This window comes from Erigeron canadensis, chromosome 8 (genome assembly GCF_010389155.1).
Source record: "Erigeron canadensis isolate Cc75 chromosome 8, C_canadensis_v1, whole genome shotgun sequence".
NCBI classification, from domain to species: Eukaryota; Viridiplantae; Streptophyta; class Magnoliopsida; order Asterales; family Asteraceae; genus Erigeron; species Erigeron canadensis.
The window spans coordinates 23,405,072-23,428,800 of NC_057768.1; the positions used below are offsets into that span (position 1 = coordinate 23,405,072).

The window sequence follows — 23,729 nt, forward strand, 5'->3', positions numbered from 1 at the left end:
CATAGAGTATGATAGCCAAATGCTTTAACCGTACGAGATCCACCCTCGGATGTAAAAATTCGTCTAAAGTATATCGAATGACATCTCTAATAAAAGAGTATGAAATTTTAAGAACACTCATACAATTTTGATAATTTATCGATGTACTATTTTTGAAATAAAAGATTTTGAATGAATTAGAAGAATAAAATGATTTATGGAGGAGAGAGAAAAAAATGATTGGTTGAGATTTGAGAATAGAGAAAAAAAAAATAATGGTTAAGATTTAAGGGTATTATAGGTATAATAAGTAAAGAAGTTTAAATTAGTGAATAAAGAAGAGTGGTAATTTAAGTAGTTCAATTACTTAATTAAGATTTGAAAAAAAATAAAAATGCTCTATAAGATTAGATTACTAACCAAATAAAAATAAAAAGCAAAATAAAAACCTTTTATAAGAATTGTAAACATGCCACATCAATTTTTAAAAAAAAATAGTTCAAAAAGATAATTTTTTATATTCAATATTAAATATAAAAATAAAAATATATTTAAATCTACCTAACTATTTACATTTATTATTTTTTTCATAACATATAAACCATATTGCAAAACATAAACAACATCCAATTCCATGGGTATCTTGTGATAGGATTATTTCCCCTGTGGAATTGGATGGACTTGGTTTGGGTAGTTTACAAAGTAAGAATATTTCTTTATTGTCCAAATGTTCACCTATCCCGGTCAAGAATAACCTTGTGAGAGCTTGGAAATCGATTGCCAATTTAAGCTCCTACATGTCCCAATTTGATATTTCCCTTGAGTGCATGTTTATAGGTACCTTAGGAAATGGAAGAAGATTAAGGTTTTGGATCGACAATTGGCTTGGCACATCTCCGCTATATCTTTCCTATCCTGACTTATACCTTCTGGAAAAGTATAAGGGTTGTTTAGTCAAAGAGCGTTGTACAGGACAAGGACTCTTCTCGCAATGGACTTGGAGTTGGACCAGGCCACCATCAACATCAACCGAATTATACCAACTCCAGGATATGTTCTTTCATATAAAAGATGCCAGTCTCTCCAATGCAACTGACTATTGGGTATGGCCAATTGATATATCTCGAGTTTTCACAGTCAAATCAATGAACAACCAACTTCAAAACACTATTGGTCCCAAACAATGGGTGTTTTCTTGGAACAAACTTGCTCCTTTAAAAGTTAATGTTCTAGGATGGCGTATTGAGATGAAGCGACTCCCCACAAAAGATCAACTCATAAGCAGAAACATTTCCATCACGCCGTCAACATGTTCACTTTGCAATCAGCATGATGAGATGACTGATCATCTTTTCCTTCATTGTTCCTATGCGGATACCATTTGGTGTTTCATTCAGTCCTGGTGTTGTATCTCCCTCCCTAAACCACAAAGCTGAAAGATCTTTTGGAGGCTTATAAAAGCATTTTTAAAGATTCACAAAAGCAAAAGCTCGCTCAACTGATCATCCTTTCATATTGTTGGGTAATCTGAAAAAGTCAAAATGATTGTATTTTCTCCAATAAGCATTCATCCTTTCGGTTTGCTTTCACATAAGTCAAAAGAACCAGTTTTCTTTGGCTTTCCAATAGAAAGATCATCTCAGAAATTACATGGTCCCAATGGAATAACTTTAATTTGTAATGTTTCTAAGAATGTTTTCTTCGAGATTTTATATTTATATCCGAGCTTCTCGCTAGATTTCATATTAATAAAATTCCAATTTTAATGAAAAAAAAAACACACCCAATTACCCAAAAACTCCCAAACTCCCAAAGTACTATTCTACAAATACGAGGGAAAGGAATTGTAATACATCAAGACACAAAGGGCTAAAATAAAAGAACAAGAAAGCAAACTAAACATTTATCATTTTCCCAATAGAAGATATAGATATGGATACACCCAATAACACACATATACTCTCCAATCTTTCTTTCGGTCATTCAATTCACTTCCTCTTACAAAAATCCCTTTTCAACACTCCTCTCCATTATTCCATCTTCTACCAATAATAAAACCACCAATCCATCCACAATATTTACATATTATTATTATGATGAAAAAAGACTGGATTACGGCGGCGTTATCAAACGACGTCGTAGTGGCTGAGCTTCTCATACGTATCAAACACCAACAAACATCCACATCTACAAAGTTGTTGCCTTTTTTCACATGGGGTTATCGTAAATCACGCTCAAAACCACAGCTTTCGTCTTCCGCCGTCGACGCCGCCGGTGTTGGTTGTTTCAAGAAAGAGCAACAAAGTGGTAGTCCGACAACGCCGTTGTGTTGGAGCAGTGGCGGCGGATTCGGCGGCACTTCCACTAGTGATTGTTGTGATGAATCTAGTCGTCCTTCAGATCTTTCTTCCGGTGCATATAGATCCAACAAGGTTTGTTATATTATGTATAAATATATATATATATATATATACAAAATCCGATCTTTTTGACATTCTTTTTTTCCCTTTTATCTTCCTCTTCTTTTCTTTTTTTTTGGTTTTTCCGGTGGTTAGATCTGTGTGACCGCCTAGTATTCTGTCGATGTCTCTGTTGTCAAGTATATTTCTGTTGATAAAAATAATATATATTTTTTTAATTTTGTATGAAAATATATAAGCAGCATATATTCCGTTTTATTCATTCACCTAATCAATCTACTTTTTCAATCTTAAAGGGTATTTTCGTCATTTGATGTTTGAATAGTTGAGTTGATGATTCCTATAAAAACCCCTTCAGCTGTTTTCCAGTTTTTTAATGTATGTTTTTATTTTAATCTTATTGAAAATTATATTGTTTTACCATGGTAAAGAATAGGACACAAAAAGTCAATTTTTTTTAAAGCTATCTCCATTTTATTAATTTATTATAGTACTTTTAATATAATATATACCTTTTTCTTCTTGTTTTGTACGAGTAATATTTAAGGGTAATAATGTAATATTCGTAGAAGTTTTGTAAAAATTTTTTGAGACAGTGGCGAGACCGGTGAGATTTTGTATAGAGATCCAGGAAACTTCTCAAACACGGACTTATAAATGGACGAAAATGCCCTTAAAGTGAATCTTTGAATAGATCCACGTATTGGGGTTAGGTTTTGTGATGTTTGTTTGGTTTGTGATAAGAAAAGGTGAGAAGGTTGAGAGTGGGTCCCTTATCGGTGAAGGGTAGTTTTGTCTCTTACGTTTTTTTTTTTTTTTGAATTTATAATTTTATTTTTGTCTTTTATTTTTATAAGAATAAATCCTGGTTTTATGGATTTATTTACTACTTAAATCTTTGGTGAGCACAAGAAATTAGGCTTTGTTTGACTTTTTTTTATTTATTATTTTGTTTATTGTTTATTATTTCAAGGAAGAAATAAAGGGTAATAAAAGATGTAAAATATTAAGCTTTGGAATGTATTGACTTATGATGTCATACATCCATACAACGTGTCAAGTTCTCATTTGCCACGTCATTTATTGGCTCCACCGTGGCTTCTAACTGCTTCGACAACCAAACTCAAAAATGTTTGTGTCACATTTTCATTATTAATTTTTGGTTGCTTATCTTGCAAATTTCTTTTCATTTTATATAAAAGTGTACTTTAACTTTAGAAAAGTTTTGTTATGAAAGTTTATTCTATAAGTGTGTTTTTTGGGATTTTTTTTTCTCTCTTTTCACTTTGTTAATTACAGTATATGAAAATGAAGAAAAAGTAGTACGTTTATGTTTATTAAGTCTAATTTTAATTGTTTGCCGTCCCAATATGCATTGAATATGAGTTTTAATGTTTTTGTTGAAGGTCACGAGATATTCATGTTTTTGCCCCCATTGATGTTACAAAATTTCAAGTGGGGCCAAAAGCATTTCCCCTTTTAGTTTACTCTTTTTAATGACACTTTGTTGTTTATGCAATTTCCGTTGGATCTATAATTAGTATATACAGTATATAATATGATAAAATGAAAATTGAAAACTAATGGAGTTATATACATGTATATTATTGTTTAGAGTGGTGCTTTGGGGAATGAAGGTGCAACAACATCTAGCTACAACAAGTCAAGAAAAAGAAAGGTCTGTTTTTTTTTTTTCATTAATATATCTTTTGGTAAATTAAGCTTATTTATACCAGACAGTAATTGTTAAAAAACTTAGAAAGTAAATTCTTGATATTGTTTCTAATTGGTAGTTTGTTTGTTTCTTTGCAGTCATATGCTGAACTTAAAGAGGAAGAAGATTTTCTCTTGAAAGAAAGGCTACACTTAAATAAAGTATGTTCTAATCTCTGTTTTTTACTAATGAATTTAAATATTACTCACTTATGATCATGATTGAAGTACAATAACTATACTTTATTTAATATTTATTTACCAGGAGTTGGATTCTATGCGTGTGACAATGTGTAACCAAATTGCCACAAGTCGAAATTTGAAGAAATACAAGGTGTGGTTTATACTATTTTCTTCACTTTCTACATTAAAAACTTGTATCACATAGTTTGTTATTGATGTAATTTTCTCATCAAATTTTTTAGAAACAAGTTTTTGACACCGCGTGTAAATCTTGTAACTATATATGAATGAAATGTTGCTAAGTTTTTTCTCATTTGACTCTTAATAGATTGATTTGCATCAAAACTCTTCTAAAGAAGCAGAGAAGATGGTCAAGACGATTATCCATCAAGCTCAAACATCTTGTGCGATGGAACGCGAAATCAAGACCCCAGAAAGAGGTTTTGTTTTGCCTGATCTGAATATGACACCAAGTGAGGAAGAAGTATGAGTAGAGATAACTCGTTTATGTAAATTGCTATAAAGATAAACTTCTTAACATTCGAACCAAGGTAACTGCAAAATGGTCATAATTTTGAAGGTGGATTTTTCAAGTTGCTAATTGCAAGTGATCGTTTTTTTTTTTTGGTAAAGCTGTATATTGTTACCGTTTTCTTTTTAATCTTTTAGTACGAAAAGTGCGTAGCCGAAGGTTGCATTGAGTAAAATATGTTAGAGAGTTTTGACAATATGTTCTGCAGTTACAAGTTGTAGTTAATATATTATTTCAACATTTCATCCGTGTAAGGGCTAAATCCAATTTATTGAAGTTAGATTTTGTTTGGTGAGATGGAGTTATTTAGAAATGTACTGTATTACACAATAAAAACATTGCATAGTGTGAAAGAGAAATACACGTGGTAACTGGTAAAAGTCTTTGTGTTTTACAAAGATACTAGCTAATCAACCCGGGCACCCGAGTTAATTGATAGACGGTTTGCAAATAAACCGAATGATATCTGGTAATTTTAAAATATATTGTCATATTAAAATGTATAATAACAATGTTAATTAAATAAGTTGAAAAGTTGTGATAAATTATTATGTTAAAAACGAAACTGAACGGAAATAAAAATTGCGTAGTGTGGGCACACGTTAAAACACATTCAGTTGTAAAAAAAAAATATGTATCGGAAAAAAAAACCCATAGTTTTCGGCCTATTATGACGAAAAAATAAGGTGATTAAAATCTTACATAATAATATGGTCATTTAATAAAAATCTATATTAATGATACATATTTGAAAAAAAAGATATTTTGAGTTTTAAATAAAAAAATATGATGATGTCATAATTAAATTAAAAGGATGTATAGTAATATAAATTTTAAAAAATCATATGTCATCACAATTTTTCTTATTAATAGAAATAGATTTTGGAGGGCCGGGTATATGTAATAAAACCTGACGATTAGACCGTAATATCCGAGAAATGATATGTTTTTTAAGGAATTAATAATAACGTAATATCATCCTCAAAAGAGTTTTTAGTAGTTTTAAATCAATTGTGGTGCTTCTCATGCTTCTTTAAAGTGATATATCCTTGAGATTATGTAGACCCAACAAAACAAATGTAAAGAATAACTAATCTGGTGGCAGTCTTCTAATCGAATTCGTAGCCAATATGAGAAAAGAATAAGCCATATTTTTTTAATAGAAGTTGGGTTGTTTACTTGCTCTTTTCCTCTAACTAATCAAAATCAGCTTGAAACTTGCATATTATCAGGCATGTCAAATTCTACCAAAGAAAGGATTCTATTCACAGTTTTGACTTTTTATGGTCAAATGCCTAGCAACATTTGACCTTATAAAAGAAGACCTCACTACACTTCGGTTCACATTTCTTTTATTAGGCAGATTCAATTGTAACTTATATAATTAGTTTGGGGAAATGTTACGTAAAGCATGCAATACCTATCTTAGGTAAAACACAGGGGATTTTGTAAAATTCTGGGATAGGTTATGTAAAATTCAGGGGGATGCTATATATGTTTATCAAATTCAAAGATTTAATTTGTAACTTTTTTTAAAGTGACAGTACCTAAGCTTAGGTAAAGTCTGCAGTACGGATCATTTTCCCAATTAGTTTTTAAGAGATCAACTACAAAAACCAAAACTGAACACATAATATAGTTATCAATCTTTTCAAGCTTCAACCTGAACTGCAATGGATCTATCTTGACACAAGCAGAGAGCCGATAAATGAAGAAGAAAGACGTCAAGGACCCAATTGCACCCGTAGATATTTCATTTACCACACATAGTTTGAACATTTGGTGCGAAGAAGTTTGTTATAGAACTAATGGAAGAGCTAGAAAAGAATCTGAAAAGTGCTGATGCCACAGGTAAAATTACTCCTCTTATGTAACTATTCTAACTCATTTACTTTCTAATGCATCTATTCGGCTTATGTTTTATACCTAACGTGAAACGGATAAATTAATATCTAGCTTAAAATTAAATGGATCAAAAAGTCAATCGAAATGTACATTTTTAATGTATGAAATCTGCTAAATAGTTCTGTCAAATACGTTCACTTCGTATAGAAGTAATGTAAGATTTGTAGTCATACTAAACACAATAATTATATGTATATACTTTGAATTCTTTGTACCAAGTATTCTCCCTGACCCATGTATTTCTCTAGAGTTGCCTCTGCATGTGGAAAATACGAAGAATGAGTTTCCATGTACTTTCTTACATTGCTTTTGAGCAAGAACAGATTAAGATACAAAGTTAACTCTCAACCCCCAGAACATCCTAAACATTGTTTATCGTATTTTAATTTCTTATATCTAGTTAAACGATGTAATGAGAACTGAATACCGTATTGCGCTAAGCTCTTGCCTTCGAGTGATTTTGCTGGAGGGATTCGAGCAGTATAGGTGGATAAGGATCACGTTTTGCTACTCACACACTTCATATTGAAATTCTCAAAGACTTTGATAATTTGTTTAGTACGGGCCTATTTATCTCCTCCGGTACGTAGAAGATAATATTGTATCCCTAATTCTTAAATTTTACTTAACTGTAAAATTTCATTAGAGATCTTATTGAGAAATAGTTGAAATGCGATACGGAAGTTTTGTTCATTCACAATGTTAAAGTCGTCCTGGAAAAATTATTAGCTATCATAGAGCAAATTTCACCTTTCGACTCAACAGTATTTTTTTCTGGACAAATGTATGTTTGCCCTGCCCCGCCCACCCCCTTTAGAGTGTCATGGTTCCATTACTTAACAAAATTGTCTGAAGATAACCTTCTTCGAAGCCAGCTGATGCTGATGAGGTCAAGGATTAATATTCATTTCTATACATGCAACTTGCAGTTGCAGAAATCAACTATCATAATCATAGTAATGAGTGAAAACTGAAAAGGATCAACAGTTTTTGGTACTCAATGAAATTGGTTAATCTGGTTAACCCAAAAAACTATAACTAATTACTGGAGTAAATCTATGATTTAGCATTTTTGTGTAAAAGGGGTTAAAGCGATTTAGGATATTGTATGCTTTAACTTGCAACCCAACTTTAACTTGCAACCCAATTTGACGTGCTAGAGGTCGTCACCTCTAACCCAAAACTTAACAGAAGCCTGAGCTGAACCCCTCAAGCCTATAGGAAGTTAAAACAAGTGATGTGAAAGCCATATTTCGACCATTGGCCCCTAAGGCTGACGAATTGGATGTTTAATCATGGTCCCTTAATTTGTACCATTTGATTCTTTTCAATGCCATAATAAAAGCTCAACCTATCACATATGATTGTTCGTGGTTCATAAGTTGTGATTCATGGTTTGTATGGTACATAGTAGTTCTTTTATTTAACGACATCTAATTTTACCTTGTAAACCATCATAAATAATCCTAAACTATCTCGTGCTAGGGACTAAACCGCGACCTCAACTAAAAGACAAGAGTCTCTACCAAATAGATTAACCCATCACATTGGCATACGATACATGAGTTGTGGTTTAGGTATCTCCAATGTTAAGGACGCTTTTAGGTGTCTTTTGGCTGCCACATTATATTATTTAAATCTTAAAATCTTTATAAATTTTTTCAATCATTTAATTTTACCTTCAACTATACAAACACCCTTACATATTCTTACATTTTTCACATCACACATCCTTACATATCTATATCTTTATCTCTACTACATTATAAATCATTTGCTCCCTCCATTTTTTCAACTTTAAGTAGTTGAAAACCCCAAAATACCTCTATCATTTATTCATAACTAGCTAATCAACTCGGATTAACCCGGGTTATTTAATAAAGGTTGTACATAAAAAGATACAAAGAGTACAATGAATGCTAAAAACATCAAAAGTAAAACAAAATAAAGTAACGACCATATGTAAGAAGTTAACAAAATCTTAACACAAATATGTTTGATACTCAGTAAAACAAAAGTAAATATAACTAAAATAACATACTTTCTACACCTTCCTACACTGTTAAACCTCAAAGAGGTGGTCACTGGAGAAATGCACCACAAAGACACCTAGAACAAAAAAGAATTCATAACATCAATATCATTAGCGATAACGGCTTTGTAGGACTTCAAAGTTTGTATGGATCAACCATCTTGAAAGCAGACACCTTTGTGATCTCTAATGTATAAGAAATATAATTATTGAAGGGACTGCTCCTATGATGTGTGTCCTTAAACTTCCATCTAAACTGGAAACACCTTCTCCTTTCAACATATGCACTCTTTTTAGTCAAATGATTTGTAGCAACCTCGTGTTTACGACAAATATATTAAATCATATAAGCTAATGTTATCTTGCATACAATCACTAAAAATTCAACAATTATGCATCAAGTATATAAGCTAAAGTTATACATTAAGTGTTTAGTCATTAAACTTTAAAGTTCTATCACTTTACCCACAAGGCCAAAACTCTTTAAACTGATGTCTAAGCATTCACAAAAAACTCTGACCACTATTGTCTCACACATGTGACATGACTACAAATTAATAATGGACTTCATAAACAAAAAGAAGTTAATCTACACTACGACTCAATATATGTACAAAATCTAAAATAATAAGTAATAACATGCTAATAAATAGAAACATATGTAATATATACCAATCTATTGTGTAAGTTAATATTCTCTATCAAGAAAACTGCGAGTCAAAAATAAGTTATATCATTAGGAGCTCCCTGAAAATATAATGTACCCAAGGATTACAACCATCACAGCATATCTAAATTAACAAACTATGACAACAAAGCAAAAACATCAAATTGCACTCATTCCACATACATCTACTATTTAATAAGTCTAAATTACAAATTTACCTTCTTATAGTGAACATAGTCGCAGTGATGATATTTAGTAAGTTCTACTTGGACCTCAACCAAAACGAATTCAGTAGAGGACTTTTTTTTTATATATGTCACTATAGCTGAACTCAACTTGGCAACCTCTGTTGAGTCTTGGATTCGCTGACAAGACTTGCTCGCTGACGTATGTCGTCAGCGAGTCCAGTGACTTTCTTCAGCGGGTTGGATGCTGCCCAAATGTTTGTCATGGCGGGAAGAATTCAAACCAGAGGAAGACAAAAGTCACATGGTGGTTCTTCCAACTGTAATTTGACTTGTATGGCTAAGGTACAGTTGGGACCAATTCAAGGGTTCTCTCTCATACCCAATTTGGTAAAAAAGACAAGGGCTCTTGCATAGAAGTACAAGGAACCAATGGGACGTCAACAACCACCATCTATCACCGTCTAAGGAAGACTGTGTTGCCCTAATTCTTCCTCTATATAAAGCAACACAGCCGCATTGTATCAAATGTGTTAGTCACCTTTAAAGTGTGTGTCACTTGTAATTGTTCAAGTTTGTAGTGTGTCTAGACTTAGCAATTACCTTGTTCATTTGTATTCTTGTAAGTCAAGTTTGTAAGATCGACCATGTATTAATCGTTTAATCAATGATACATATGATTATACTTGCATTGATTTATTACAATTGAACTTGTCATTGTTCTTGTTGTCTATCTTCTTATTTACTTTCTTGTCTAGCTTAACTATAACATAAGTTGTACATTCGTGGACTGTCAACCTCTATTGTGTATGTCTCTTCAATTGCTGCACGAATATCATTTGAATTGCAGCCATATAATTCGAGTCCGACGCTGAAATCTAAATATTTTTAAAAAAAACAACCATTATAATTATACTAATGATACATACAGTCCGCCTAAATATATGGAATCCATTCAATACACATAGCTTATAAATTTTCTTTCTCTGCTTCTTTAATTTCGATTTAACTATATGTCTTCATCTCATTATGTATTATGCATACATTAATTTTAGGCACATCAAAAAATAAAATTCTTAAATATTCTAAACTTCTTAAAGATTCTAAGTAGAGAATGTATAGCAACATACCTATCTATACACTCCAAGAAAAGAAACATCTTTTCACCCTTGATCCATGCATAATTCTGAACATCATTAAAACCAAAACTAAAACATTAAAACTGAAATTGTATTTAACAACAAAAATAAACTGCAACTAAATAGCTTACCTGTATCCCTCATTTCGAATCGCCATAAAACATAACACAAACCGTATTAGGAACATACATAAGACGGAGACTCTCGTTTCGCATCAATCAGCCAAGCAGGAAGCCTATTCCAACATATTGCCCAAACTACATCCCCTGCAACAAAATCTTCATTCCCATTGGTATTTACGTTCTTCAAAATTATCACAATTATACTACTTAGAAATCCTACAAAACCCATATCCACTTCAACATGTTCCCAAATGGGCTTGTACATTTCTTAATTGAACTGGTCTTTATATCATTCACGTTATCTTTCTTCAACAAACTAACATAAGAATCAATAAGCTGAGAAGGCATACCGGAAGTCGACAACAAAAAAACTTAAGTAACATAACAGGACCTAAATTTAGCTTCAAATCATCCATAAAAGGAACCCCATTACACCATGACAGTTAGAATTCCCACAAATACCCAGAATCCAAAATTAATATTGAAACCCAAAACTTTGATCAAACTTATAAAATCATTAGTTATAATAAACCTTATTGAAAAAATAACAACCAATTTAATAAAACTTATGAAATCGTTAATTTTATTTGTATACATTTAACACTGTGTTTTATATAAATCAATAACAATCTTTACTTCAAATCTTTGTTTCAATCTATATAAATTAGATTTATCAGAAACCGTGAAGGGATAAATGCAAATTAAAACCCTAAATTGAAAGTTATAGATACCTGATTTTTGAGTAGGTGTTGGTAGAGGTTTATCCGACGATATTCCTTCCGCCAAAAGTGGAACACGTCGTCAAAATAGAAACTGAAAACATAAGAACATATGTTAGAAACAGCCGACGATTTCCCCTTTAATCTTAATCTTTGATCTTTCTCCAATTTGGATGTGGATATTAATTTGATTCAATCCCTTTAATTTTAATCTTAATTCATATATTTTAGGATGTAGATGTTTGGGATATTAAAGAAAGAAAGAAAAACTGAATAAAAAGAGCAAAGATCTTAAACAGAAAAGAATTTAGTTTGATTGATATTATTAATTTATAGGGATAAGTATCATGAAATGTAACAAACTTTGGTTGAACGTCTATTGTAGGAAATAACTAAAGTTTTGTGTATTGTATGTAAACAACTTTAAAAAATGTTTATTGTATGTAATAAAACATACGTGGCAACCATATAGAGGTGCCACTTGTCTGATTTTAATTGGTTGAATACATTTTCTTACATACAATAAACATTATTTTCGAGTTATTTACATACAATACACACACAACTTTAGTTATTTCCTACTATAGACATTCGTTCAAAGTTTGTTATATTTCAAGATACTTATCCCTAATTTATACTCGTAGTTATTTCCTACTATAGACATTCGTTCAAAGTTTGTTACATTTCAAGATACTTATCCCTAATTTATACTCGTAGTTTAGTTTTTTCTGTCTATCTTTCTTTGCCTTGTCTAAAGAAAAGTGGAGGCTGCCACTGGGCAACTTTTTAAAAGAAATTAAACTTAAGAACCTTGTTGCAACTTTTTTAAAGAAATTAACTTAAGAACCTTGTTTTATTAAGAAGAGAGAATAGATATCTTTAGAAGAAATCTCAACCATTCATTTTACTCTCTCTCCTCAAATCTTAACCATTAATTTTTTTCTCTCATCTATAAATCATTTTATTTCTCTACTTCATTCAAAAACTTTAATCTTAAAAACCGTACATCGATAAATTATAAAAATTATATGGGTGTTCTTAAAATTTCATGCTCTTTCATTAGAGATGTCATTCGAAATACTTTTGACGAGTTTTTAAATCCGAGGGCAGAGCTCGTACGATTAAGGCATTTTATCACACTCTATGACATATCACCTCCTATGACCTATGACACTATATGACCTATCACCCTACCATTGCACCGCCACAGCACGCGGGTACGTTCTCTCGTACATAATAAAGGAGCAACCCCTTTTTTAAAATCTCAATTAATGAACTGAAGTACCTAAAATCTCTATCTAATATACCTATAATACCCTTAAGTAAATAATTTACAACATACTCCTTCAATCCCTAAAATAACTACAGTACCAACTTTAACATCAATTGCTTTTACATTCACCACCATTGTCGCCCCACCACCGCCGCCCCGCCGCCACCACCCTGCGCCACTTTACCATCGTCGTTACATTGCGCGGACATATGACTCATTTTATACACAAACAAACAACAAATAGTACTATGGATGTTCTAAAAACATATCCTTTTGCTAAGGTTATCTCCAATGGAGGTGTCTTTGGGTACTCTTAGGTTCCCTTGGATATCCTTTGCCATTGAAGCTTGTCCAAAATTATAGATTTTTTTAAGGATGCCCTTACCTATGGACATGCCCGTACTTGTCCTGACATAATATATTTTTGTATTTAGTTGGAGGTAAAAGGATATGTAAGGATGTTTGTATGGTTGAAAATAAAATTATAGGATTTGAAGGATTTTCAAGGATGTATAAGGATTTGTAAGGATATGATGTGGCAGCTCAAGGACGCCTAAGAGCGTCCTTAGCATTGGAGATAGCCTAAAGATATTTACCCACAAATCCTTGGCTAAGGATTTACTTCCATGATAAAGATATCTAAAGATTTCTAGGGATATCCTTACTATCTTTCATTGAAAATAGTCTTATGGTTAGAGTGATTCATATCGGTTCCTTCGATTGTGGTTAGGGTTTTTTTTTTCTCTCTGAAAAGGCAAATTAACACATAATTCATACAATATTTATATGTTTGTTTAATGTGAGATTTGATCGAAGCCATGACATTATGGTTAATGAGTTACCATACGTATCCACTTGGACCAACTAGATCAATACCCGGTCAACGAATAAATATATACTTAAAAGTATTGAAATATGTTTAAATATATGTTTAACCAGATTTATCTGAACGGGTCCGAGTTGAGTTATTAGGTTATTTAGTTAATCCGCCAATCTGAATAAGTTCTTTAATATATCTTTAACTATGATTAATATTGACCCATTTAACCTCAAACTAACCCATTTGGCCTAACAACCCGCCAACAGATATTACCAAAAAACAACTTGACTCATTTGACACGAAACTATATTATTAGACCGCCAATCCACTTAACCCTAAACAATTCGGATGACCAAAACTAACCCATTTGAACCCCCCCCCCCTTCCCTTCTCCGTTGGCACAAGAATAGCAAACAACTTAAAATAGCAAAACTAACTCATTTGAACACCCCCCCCCCCCCCCCCCCACACACACACACACACTCACTTTGACCTTTAAATAACCCATACAAATTAGATCTTTGTCAACTAACATGTCTATAAACTTACCCATTATATTAATTTTTTAAACTTAGTAAACATATATTTTTCTTAAAAATATTTGTTAAATCAAAGTTTAACAAGTTTTAGAAGCATTCAATTTCTATAAAACAATAAAATTATGACTGATTATTATATAAATTAAACTGCAATGAAAGTAAATTAATATATATACTTATAATTTTTAACAGTGACATTTAGAATCATATATTTATAATAATAACTTAGATTCATGCATTTATAAAATTTGGTAGATTAATTAGACATGACATATTTATATGAAATATTTATATCCAATTCGTATGAGTTCATATAAATGTTTAGGCTTACCATTCTAACTTGGTGTCATGCAAATATATATATATATATATATATTTACCATTTATCTTTAACTGAAGGTTTAATAATTCAAATTTTAATTATATGTGTTCTTGTAATTGTAATATAAAAAGAACAAAAAAAATTAAAATGCAACAAATTAAGATCTTTATAACAAAAAAATATCCGTCTTCATCTAAAAGTGATTCTTACTAAAGAAACAGATTCAGATTCAGATTCATTTGTTAGGTCTTCATCTATTAGACGAAACAAATTCTTCCTCTTGAACTCGTTTTCTTACGTTTGATTAATAGGATGTCATTATCATCTAAAAGCGAATCCCATCAAAATCATCTTACTAAAGAAAGTTAAATGATAGATAGATAAATAAACGTATTAATAAGTAAAATTTTACCAATATTAGATGTATAAAATGTTTTTAAATACATATTTGATCTTTGATATGTGAATGTCATTTTCTACCAGCTTAATATTATCTAAAAATTTATCATAATCAACCTCAACTTACTAAAGAAAATGAGAGAAAAGAAGAGTTACAAATTATTCTTTTTACTAAGATATTAATTAAAACAATGTTACCTTTTCATCACACGAAATCTTTAACATCGATAACCTCATGCAATTTAATTCCTTCCCAGTTTGCCTCACGCCTTTCATGTCAATAAACCATCATTTTCTTTGAGAAGGTGTTGTCCTCGTTCAAGTTGATGTGTTCATTTAAGACAAATGCATCTTTATTTTTCTTGTTATTTTTGAAGTGTCAATATCTTCAAAATTCTATACAAAATATGAATAACATCTTTACTATTATATATAATAAAATAAAATCGTATGTTAAAATATGAATGTAAAGACACATTACATTCCTCATTTTGTTGGTTGAAAAATATGATTCATTAAAATAAGGAAAAAAAAATGTTGGTGTTTTTTATAATTAAATAAAAAAAATCTTCTCCATTTATAAAAATATCAATTACCATTAATTAGATATTTTTTACAATGACTAATGAAAATTTATATTGTTTTCAATCATGTATAATTAGATTTAGAATGTATGGGTATAAGACAACAACCAAACTTGCCTATGTTTACATAAAACGCGTTTGACTTTTTTTTTTTTCGTGTTATATTAATTTCTATTTTGTATTGCTAAAGTTATAAATATTATTTAACATCATTGACAACTTACCTTGTTTATAAAAGTTTTAGATTGACTTCTTAATTATGGTTTGAAATGTTTTCTTATTTAATTTCAATGTGTTTAAAACTAAAAAGTATTTTTTTTTCTTTAACTCTTGTGATAATATGAAGAAAACATTGAGAGATATGAATGAAAAAACAAATTACTTTTTTCCTCTTCTTCTTGTTTGAAAATTGTGATGTACTAAATTGAAAAAGAAAATATTCAAGAAATATATAATAGTGGAGTAAAATCTTTCTTAACATTTACAAGGATTTATTATTAATTATAAATTATGACATAGGTACAAAACAATACTTGAGACTATATGGTGTATTATTTTCGTATATACCACAAGTAATTAAATGTGAAATAGTTTATTGTCATCAAATCTAAATTATTTATTTACCAATTACCACAGAACGACGATGCTAATTGACTATATATATGTAAACTTTAGCTAGCTATAATCAATTTTGGAACTGCCATTAAAAGTTTGACTTTTAAGCTGAATATGTTGACTTTGATTTTAGATGGTCTAAGATTAGTTTGGGTGTGATTTTGAATGGCCAAAATCATTTTGTAAACTTGATTTTTTTAACTCAGCTCTACCTGCAATACATATATATATATATATAATATCGTTTCATAATTTATTGTGACATGCATATTTTCGTTATCAAGTGAAAAAAAAGTGTCAAAACAAACGTATAAGTACTTTATTTATACTTTCTTGTAAAAGAATAACATTTTTTTGTCGGCCTAAGCGTTGGAAATGTAATATGCAAATGTACATAACTGTCCCTCCTTTATTATACTTATTTATTTTATTAATTACCTATTACACAAGGGGATTTATCTAAAATACATTTTTCACAAAAAAAAAAACTCTCTTCTTTTTATTTGCAGTCATTTACACACACTACCTCTTTCAATATCTCTTTTTTTTCATTTGCACCATGTTAATGGTGTCCGCTACAACGCTCTGGTAATACTTAAATAAATAAATTATAAAAATTTTGTGTGCCCTACTAAAATAAGGAAGTTACCGAGCTATTCCTTGCAAGCGGACAATCATCGGCACCGAGATCAATAAAACATGCTTACTTTGATTTTCATCAGACATGTTCTTTTTTCTTTCCGGACATAGTGCAAGTATCATGTTTTGTTTCTCCTATTTTTTTCCATCTTTCCTTTTAATATTTATTTTATCATTCTATGAGTTAACATGGTAAGTGGGGAACAACTTATGCAACACTTCATGGATTCTCTCAAAAGCATCAACATGTGAAAAATCAAAAAAATATAAAAAAAATGCAAATATATAAACACCACTCTCTACACTCTCATATTACATTCCCTCTTCATGCATGCTTTTAGGCTTCAAAAATCTCAAACAATTAATTAAGGTCAGCTCTTTTTTCTCTGATCTACCTTTACTCATTTCTTTATTTCATATTTTTTCTTCAAATTACAAAGTTGTTGCATGCTCTATATGTGTATATGTATATAACTTCATGAATTTGCTTTTGATCACATTACATATATGTATATGCAATTATAATGCATGAATTATTATTACTAGAGAGCCTTTTATAGTGTGAAGCTTTTTATTACATGGTTAGATTAATCACATTACTTACGAAAATGATTATTGAAATCATAAGGTAAAAACATTGATCTTGTTTATAATTTACAGATTAGATCCACATTGCATTTGGTAATAACATCAAGAAGATCTGTTTAGTTTGGTGTGATTCTTGATGGGGTGGCTTCTGATCAAGATCTTGATTTCGGTTTCGATTTCATGTTTAATTGCTGAAATTGTTGATGGGTATTATCTTCCTGGTAGTTTTCCCCATAGATACTTTGTGGGTGATCAATTATCTGTCAAAGTTAACTCCTTAACCTCTATTGAAACAGAAATTCCATATGGGTATTATAGTTTGCCTTTTTGTAAGCCTCTTGAAGGCATTAAAGATAGTGCTGAAAACCTTGGTGAGCTTCTAATGGGAGATAGAATCGAAAACTCCCCATATCGATTTAAAATGTACAAAAACGAATCCGAGATCTTTTTGTGCAAGACAAGTCCTTTATCTAGTGAAGAGTTTAGTACTATAAAGAAACGAATCGATGAAATGTATCAAGTTAACTTAAATCTTGATAATCTTCCTGCCATTAGGTATATGCAAAAAGATGGATTATTTCTTAGATGGACTGGCTATCCTGTAGGAATTAAGGTTCAAGATGTTTATTATGTATTTAATCATTTGAAATTTAGAGTATTGGTTCATAAGTATGAACACAATAATGTAGCCGGTGTGATTGGGACTGCAGATGGGGCAGAGCTGATCACACCGGCTAACGTAACCACTGATGAAGGTTATGTGGTCGTTGGATTTGAAGTCGTCCCTTGTAGCGTGAATCATGATATTAACAAACTGAAGAATGTTGAGTCTTATGGTAAGTATCCGTCTCCAATCAAATGTGATCCAATTACGGTGGGAATGGATGTGAAAGAAGGTAAACCCGTGACTTATACATATGAAATTTCATTCGTGATGAGTGATATAAAATGGCCTTCGAGATGGGATGCTTATTTGAAGATGGAAGGTGCAAAAGTTCATTGGTTTTCAATCTTGAACTCATTAATGGTGATTACATTTCTTGCGGGTATAGTTCTTGTGATCTTTTTGAGGACAATACGTAGAGATTTGGCTCATTATGAAGAATTAGATAAGGAAGCTCAGGCTCAAATGAACGAGGAGTTATCAGGGTGGAAGCTTGTTGTTAATGATGTTTTTAGATCTCCAACCAATCCTAAACTTCTTTGTATCATGGTCGCGGATGGGTGTAGGATTCTTGCAATGGGGGTTGCGACGATATTTTTTGCTGCTCTTGGATTCATGTCTCCGGCTTCACGTGGAACCTTGATCACTGGTATACATCCCTTTCATTTCCTTACTCTTTAAATTGTGTTTACTGAAAGAAATTTTAGATCTTAATTATGTTTTTCTCTTAAAAGTAATCCAAATGTAGCCCACATCTCTTTTTGATTATATGTCAGATTAAAAATCTAGTTACTAATTTGGTTATCATGTTCCAGGGATGCTTGTGTTCTATGTGTTATTGGGGATTATCGCTGGATACATTGCCGTTTGGCTATGGAGGATACTTGGGGCAGGGGAACGTCGAGGATGGTTTTCTGTATCATGGAAAGTTGCTTGCTTTTTTCCCGGTATTTCATTCCTAATATTAATCACAATAAATTCACTCTTGTGGGGAAGTGGTAGCACAGGAGCTATTCCATTCACCACATTTGTTGTTTTGATCCTACTTTGGTTTGGAATCTCTTTGCCCTTGACCTTAATCGGCGGATTCATGGCCACAAAGGCTCCATACCTTGAATACCCAGTCCGAACCAATCAAATCCCTAGAGAGATCCCGGCTCAAAAGTTGTCTTCTTGGATTTTGGTACTAGGAGCTGGAACTCTACCCTTTGGGACACTTTTTATTGAGCTTTTCTTTATCATGTCAAGCATTTGGCTCGGGCGTGTCTACTATGTTTTTGGATTTCTATTTGTCGTTCTAATTCTACTTGTGACTGTTTGCGCGGAAGTATCACTAGTTCTCACTTATATGCATCTTTGTGTTGAGGATTGGAGATGGTGGTGGAAATCATTCTTTGCATCCGGTTCAGTTGCATTTTATATCTTCCTGTATTCCATCAACTATCTTGTGTTTGATCTCCAGAGCTTAAGTGGACCCATTTCCGCAGTGTTGTACTTGGGTTATTCGTTGTTCATGGTCATAGTCGTTATGCTTGCAACGGGTGCAGTTGGGTTCTTAACGTCTTTCTTCTTCATTCATCGGCTCTTTTCTTCTGTTAAGATAGATTAAATTGCAGTTTAAATTGAGGCCTGAAAATTTGATGCTTTATTTTGATGTTCAATATTTGTTTTTGTAGCATATTTATAAAGTTTGAAGATTAATAACAGTTACAAGCAATTTCACAGTTCCAAAATTGAGTTTAATTGTTGACATTTTAGAGGACAAATTACAAGTATCATCTCGAATAACTTGGCTTTGCAACTAATAACACTTTAATTGCTTCATTAGCAACTACTTTTTGAACTAGAAGTTAATCTCAAATCAATTGACTTTCTGGTAACTTTATAATTCAATCACCTTCACTTGGTTTAAAAGGAATATTAACTAATGCTTTTTCATTGTCATTAATAAATTATTTGTTTTGTTATAAGAGTGAATATCAATCAAACATATAATTATTCATATATTTGTCAACAACGAGAATTTGAATTCACACTCTTTTGGTTAGTCCTCTTGCTTAGTTTATATCTTATACTCAACTCATCAGTCATCATCATGTCAACAAGAATTTGAATAACCATTATGTATTGGTCATTTATTTTTTTTTTACATGATACTATATCGTATGTTGATATTAGTGTTGGCAGTGATTATTTTATGGTGTTGGTATGTTAACACGGGTCCAACACATGGTTTCCATGGTAAAATCCGATTCCTAAAGCAAAATGAAATGGAAATGTGGTGGGACATAAGTACGTAACACCACAAATAACAAAAACCAAACATATGATGACAAGATACCGACTTTTGTTAAGCTCTACCTAATTGACAAAAATAAATAAAGCAAAAGGTGTCATTTCCACTTCATTGCTAGCTATTATTCTCCTGGAATAAAGAAAAAGATACCTCAACTTACAAGCAATACCAAAAGCAAAGACATTATCAAAGCATTTTTGAAGGGTTTGGTGTCTTCCTTGTTTCTTCTCATAATAAGATCAAATCGCATTTCTTGGCTGCTTCCCCAAAGTGTGCAACAAAGAGAAACAACACATGGTAAACATTAATTAAAGTTAGGCACCAAATATATGAGATCAAAGATACAATCCTTGTTATTCTCAATGAGAGAATATGTGGAATTTTTCCACGGATAAATACTCAACAACGATTAAAACAATCGACTATCCTGGTAACCCTTCACCTTTTGTAACTAAACCCGATTTAAACAATCGACTATCCTTATCCTGGTAAAACCCTTTACCTTTTGGTAGGGACAGATTCTAGTCGACATCTTCGGATTAGAAAAAAATTAGCTAGGTCGGGTTGAAAGCTCATTAATTATTTCAACATGGCAATATTGTTCCTTGATATATCCTCCAAACCACCAAAAGGAACAATATGGAACCATGAACTCATCCATGAACCACTCTGCATCGACACAAGACCTAAATTTTTTAGACGTTCCATAATCAACTTCCTTTCGTCTACATACAAATACGGCTATGGATCATATGTGGACTTGGCAAATACAGCTACAAGTTGTTTGATCAAAAATGCCAATCGTGTAGGCTAGAACCCTCGGTTTTCTCGAAAAAGATAAGTCAATTCATGATTATATGAAAAGAATTCTTAAACCCAGATGAATCTCCAAAACTACAAAATTAACTATGTCAGGATGATCTTCGATCAATTAACCTTTTGATTAGCTAAACCGCTAAAGAAATTGCAGACTGACTTGAAATGAAACAAAACACATACAAGTGATCTTTCATAATCATAATCATAATAATGTCTACAATCAAAAACAGAATTAGTAGCAATCAACAAGAACAAAGCTTCAATTGCAACAACATTGTAACAATACCATACTTACATAGATAGATATAGATATAAATAAACATCATAACCACATGCCTTAATTACATACAGGCCAAGTATTCATCACCAACTGGATTACATTACAACCCAGAATTACTCATACTAATCTTATTCTCATAATACCCTATAATAATAATATAAAAACATGAACATAACTTACTAACATAGATAACTACCAACCTTAATCACGATTAACCTTAACTTACTAACATAATTACCATCTAACGAACACACCCAAGAAACTCCTCATCATTTCTTCTTCTTGTACCCATATACAATGATACAAAACACATTCATCTTGCTTACACGAATTCGACTTTTCCCTTTCGAAAAAATACTAGGGAAATTACGTCGAATTCGAAACAAACAAACAAACAAACAAACAAAGTTGTTCCATTTCTCATCAACCAGCCAGCCAAACTTATTCAAACCATTATCATAATTTACTATCACTTATCCTTCATCATCAACTACTAAATACTTAACCCGAGAATTCGCCTTAAATCGCTACTCGGGTCATCTTCTTTCACAAAACTTTTAGTGAAAAAACCAGGCAGAGGAACCGAACTTGGTGGAGGTGAATCAACAAAAGCAGAACCTGCAAAGAAAAACTCTGCAATTTTATTGTTATTTTTCTTCATCTGTTTGGGTACCATTTCCGGGTCGGGTCCTAACCGATCCGTTGACGAAAGTGCAAAATCCTCGATTTTCAAATCTTCTATCTTATGATTTCTTTTTTCCTTTTTCGGAGGCGTAACTTTCCGGCTAACTTTCCGATCAACAGCCGTCAAGTTTGAAACTTTCCGATCAGATACGATATCTTTCGTGGGTGTTGCCGTCGCCGTCAAGTTTGAAACTTTCCGATCAGAAACGATATCTTTTATGGGTGTTGCCGTTGACGTCAAGTTTGAAATTTTCCGATCAAAGGCGGCGATATCTTTTGTGGGTGTCGTCGTGGCGGCGGCGTTAGAAACTTTCCGATCGGTTACATCATCCAAGGGTTCCCCACGTTTCAATATTTTCACCTGACCCATCACAAGATTCTTCGCCACCATGGCAGACGGCGGATCTGCGACCATCGGCGACGTGGGTTTGGGCCGCCGTACGCCGGTGGGTGGGCTACGTTTCCGGTTTTCAGATCTGGTAAAGTTAGTGGTTGAATTAGTGAAATTAGGTTTGGGGTTACGGCGAGATTTGACCGGCGTGGAAAATAAATTATTGTGATGTTGTTTGAGAACATCTTGAGGATGAAGAACTGCTACACCACCCATCTATCTATATCTATAATAATAAATTTATATGTATGTATATATATATATATGTATGTATATACAGATGGATCTAAAAAAGATTGGATGGAAATAAATTAGTCGACACCCTAATTAGGGTTATAGAAAGAAAATAGGGGAAAGAAGAGACGGTAGTTTTGGGGGAATTGAGAATGTGTGAATGAAAATCAAAGGAAGGGTGGGTGATATTTTATAGGGGAAACAAAGGAAAGTGGGGTAAGTGGCAAAATTGATATTGATGTGTGTATGTAACCACTCTTTCTTGGCTAAGTTTTTGAGCAATTCTTAGGGTTTGTGGTGTTTGGTTGGTTTTGGGCTCATTTGAAGTGGTCAATACTTTGACCCGTGTTTTGTTATTTTAAACCTAAATTACAATTAGCAAGATGTTAAGATATTTTACATTCATCGTAATGAAACTTGAAAGATATATAATCACAATTAAAGGTGTACAAAATAACCGGTTAACCTAACTGACCCTATAAATAACCGGTTAGATACTGATACCGTACAAATCGGTTATAGGTTACCATTAACCGTAGGTTAGGAACCGATCATTACTTTCAAAACAAAAATCGATTATTAACCAGTTAACCTATAACTGGATTTTTTTTATAAATATTAACCTATAACCGGTAACTTATATATTTATTATCTATCTATATTATTTTATTTATTACATACCCTAAAATATAGTCTATTTTCTTCTACTTTAGTTAATAAAAACTGAAATGGGTTATCCTATATCGGTTAACCGGTTTTTATTAACCTAAACTGGTTACATCGGTTAAGGTTTTTAAGTGTACAAACCGGTTATTAACCTTAACTGTATTTTTTTACAAAAAAATTAACCGGTTTTGGTTAAAAAAAAAAAAAAAAACCGAAACCAGATAACCTATATTTGCAATCTCTAATATTTCACAGCCATTTGACCTTAATAATCTAGTCTTTGAAACATAATATCATCTAACCTTAAAACATAGGATAAC

At 31.9% G+C, this 23,729-nt stretch overlaps 3 protein-coding genes and 1 long non-coding RNA gene across 6 annotated transcripts; 2 read left to right on the top strand and 2 right to left on the bottom strand.

Annotated features, from left to right (window-relative positions):
* Positions 1–1,916: 1,916 nt before the first annotated feature.
* On the top strand, positions 1,917–5,140 carry LOC122579031. The gene is made up of 5 exons (XM_043751115.1): positions 1,917–2,411; positions 4,015–4,077; positions 4,212–4,274; positions 4,378–4,446; positions 4,624–5,140. Exons 1-5 carry the CDS (start codon positions 2,073–2,075, stop codon positions 4,783–4,785), a joined length of 696 nt encoding a protein of 231 aa, XP_043607050.1. The 5' UTR covers positions 1,917–2,072; the 3' UTR covers positions 4,786–5,140.
* A 3,527-nt stretch (positions 5,141–8,667) lies between these two features.
* On the bottom strand, positions 8,668–11,874 carry LOC122579017. 3 transcript variants are annotated; one of them, XR_006320584.1, is made up of 4 exons: positions 11,609–11,874; positions 10,887–11,021; positions 10,747–10,802; positions 8,668–9,036 (listed from the first exon to the last, which is right to left on the bottom strand). It is a non-coding gene; the product is annotated as an uncharacterized LOC122579017 (long non-coding RNA). The 3 variants fall into 3 exon arrangements; XR_006320582.1 differs by having other exon boundaries at positions 8,668–9,080; XR_006320583.1 differs by having other exon boundaries at positions 8,668–8,841; positions 11,609–11,873.
* A 5,224-nt stretch (positions 11,875–17,098) lies between these two features.
* Positions 17,099–19,756, top strand: LOC122579603 (transmembrane 9 superfamily member 11-like). Its single transcript, XM_043751803.1, has 3 exons — positions 17,099–17,157; positions 17,448–18,688; positions 18,855–19,756. Exons 2-3 carry the CDS (start codon positions 17,512–17,514, stop codon positions 19,646–19,648), a joined length of 1,971 nt encoding a protein of 656 aa, XP_043607738.1. The 5' UTR covers positions 17,099–17,157; positions 17,448–17,511; the 3' UTR covers positions 19,649–19,756.
* A 1,634-nt stretch (positions 19,757–21,390) lies between these two features.
* Positions 21,391–22,907, bottom strand: LOC122611114. The gene has a single exon (XM_043784082.1). It carries the CDS (start codon positions 22,723–22,725, stop codon positions 21,928–21,930), a length of 798 nt encoding a protein of 265 aa, XP_043640017.1. The 5' UTR covers positions 22,726–22,907; the 3' UTR covers positions 21,391–21,927.
* Positions 22,908–23,729: the final 822 nt, after the last annotated feature.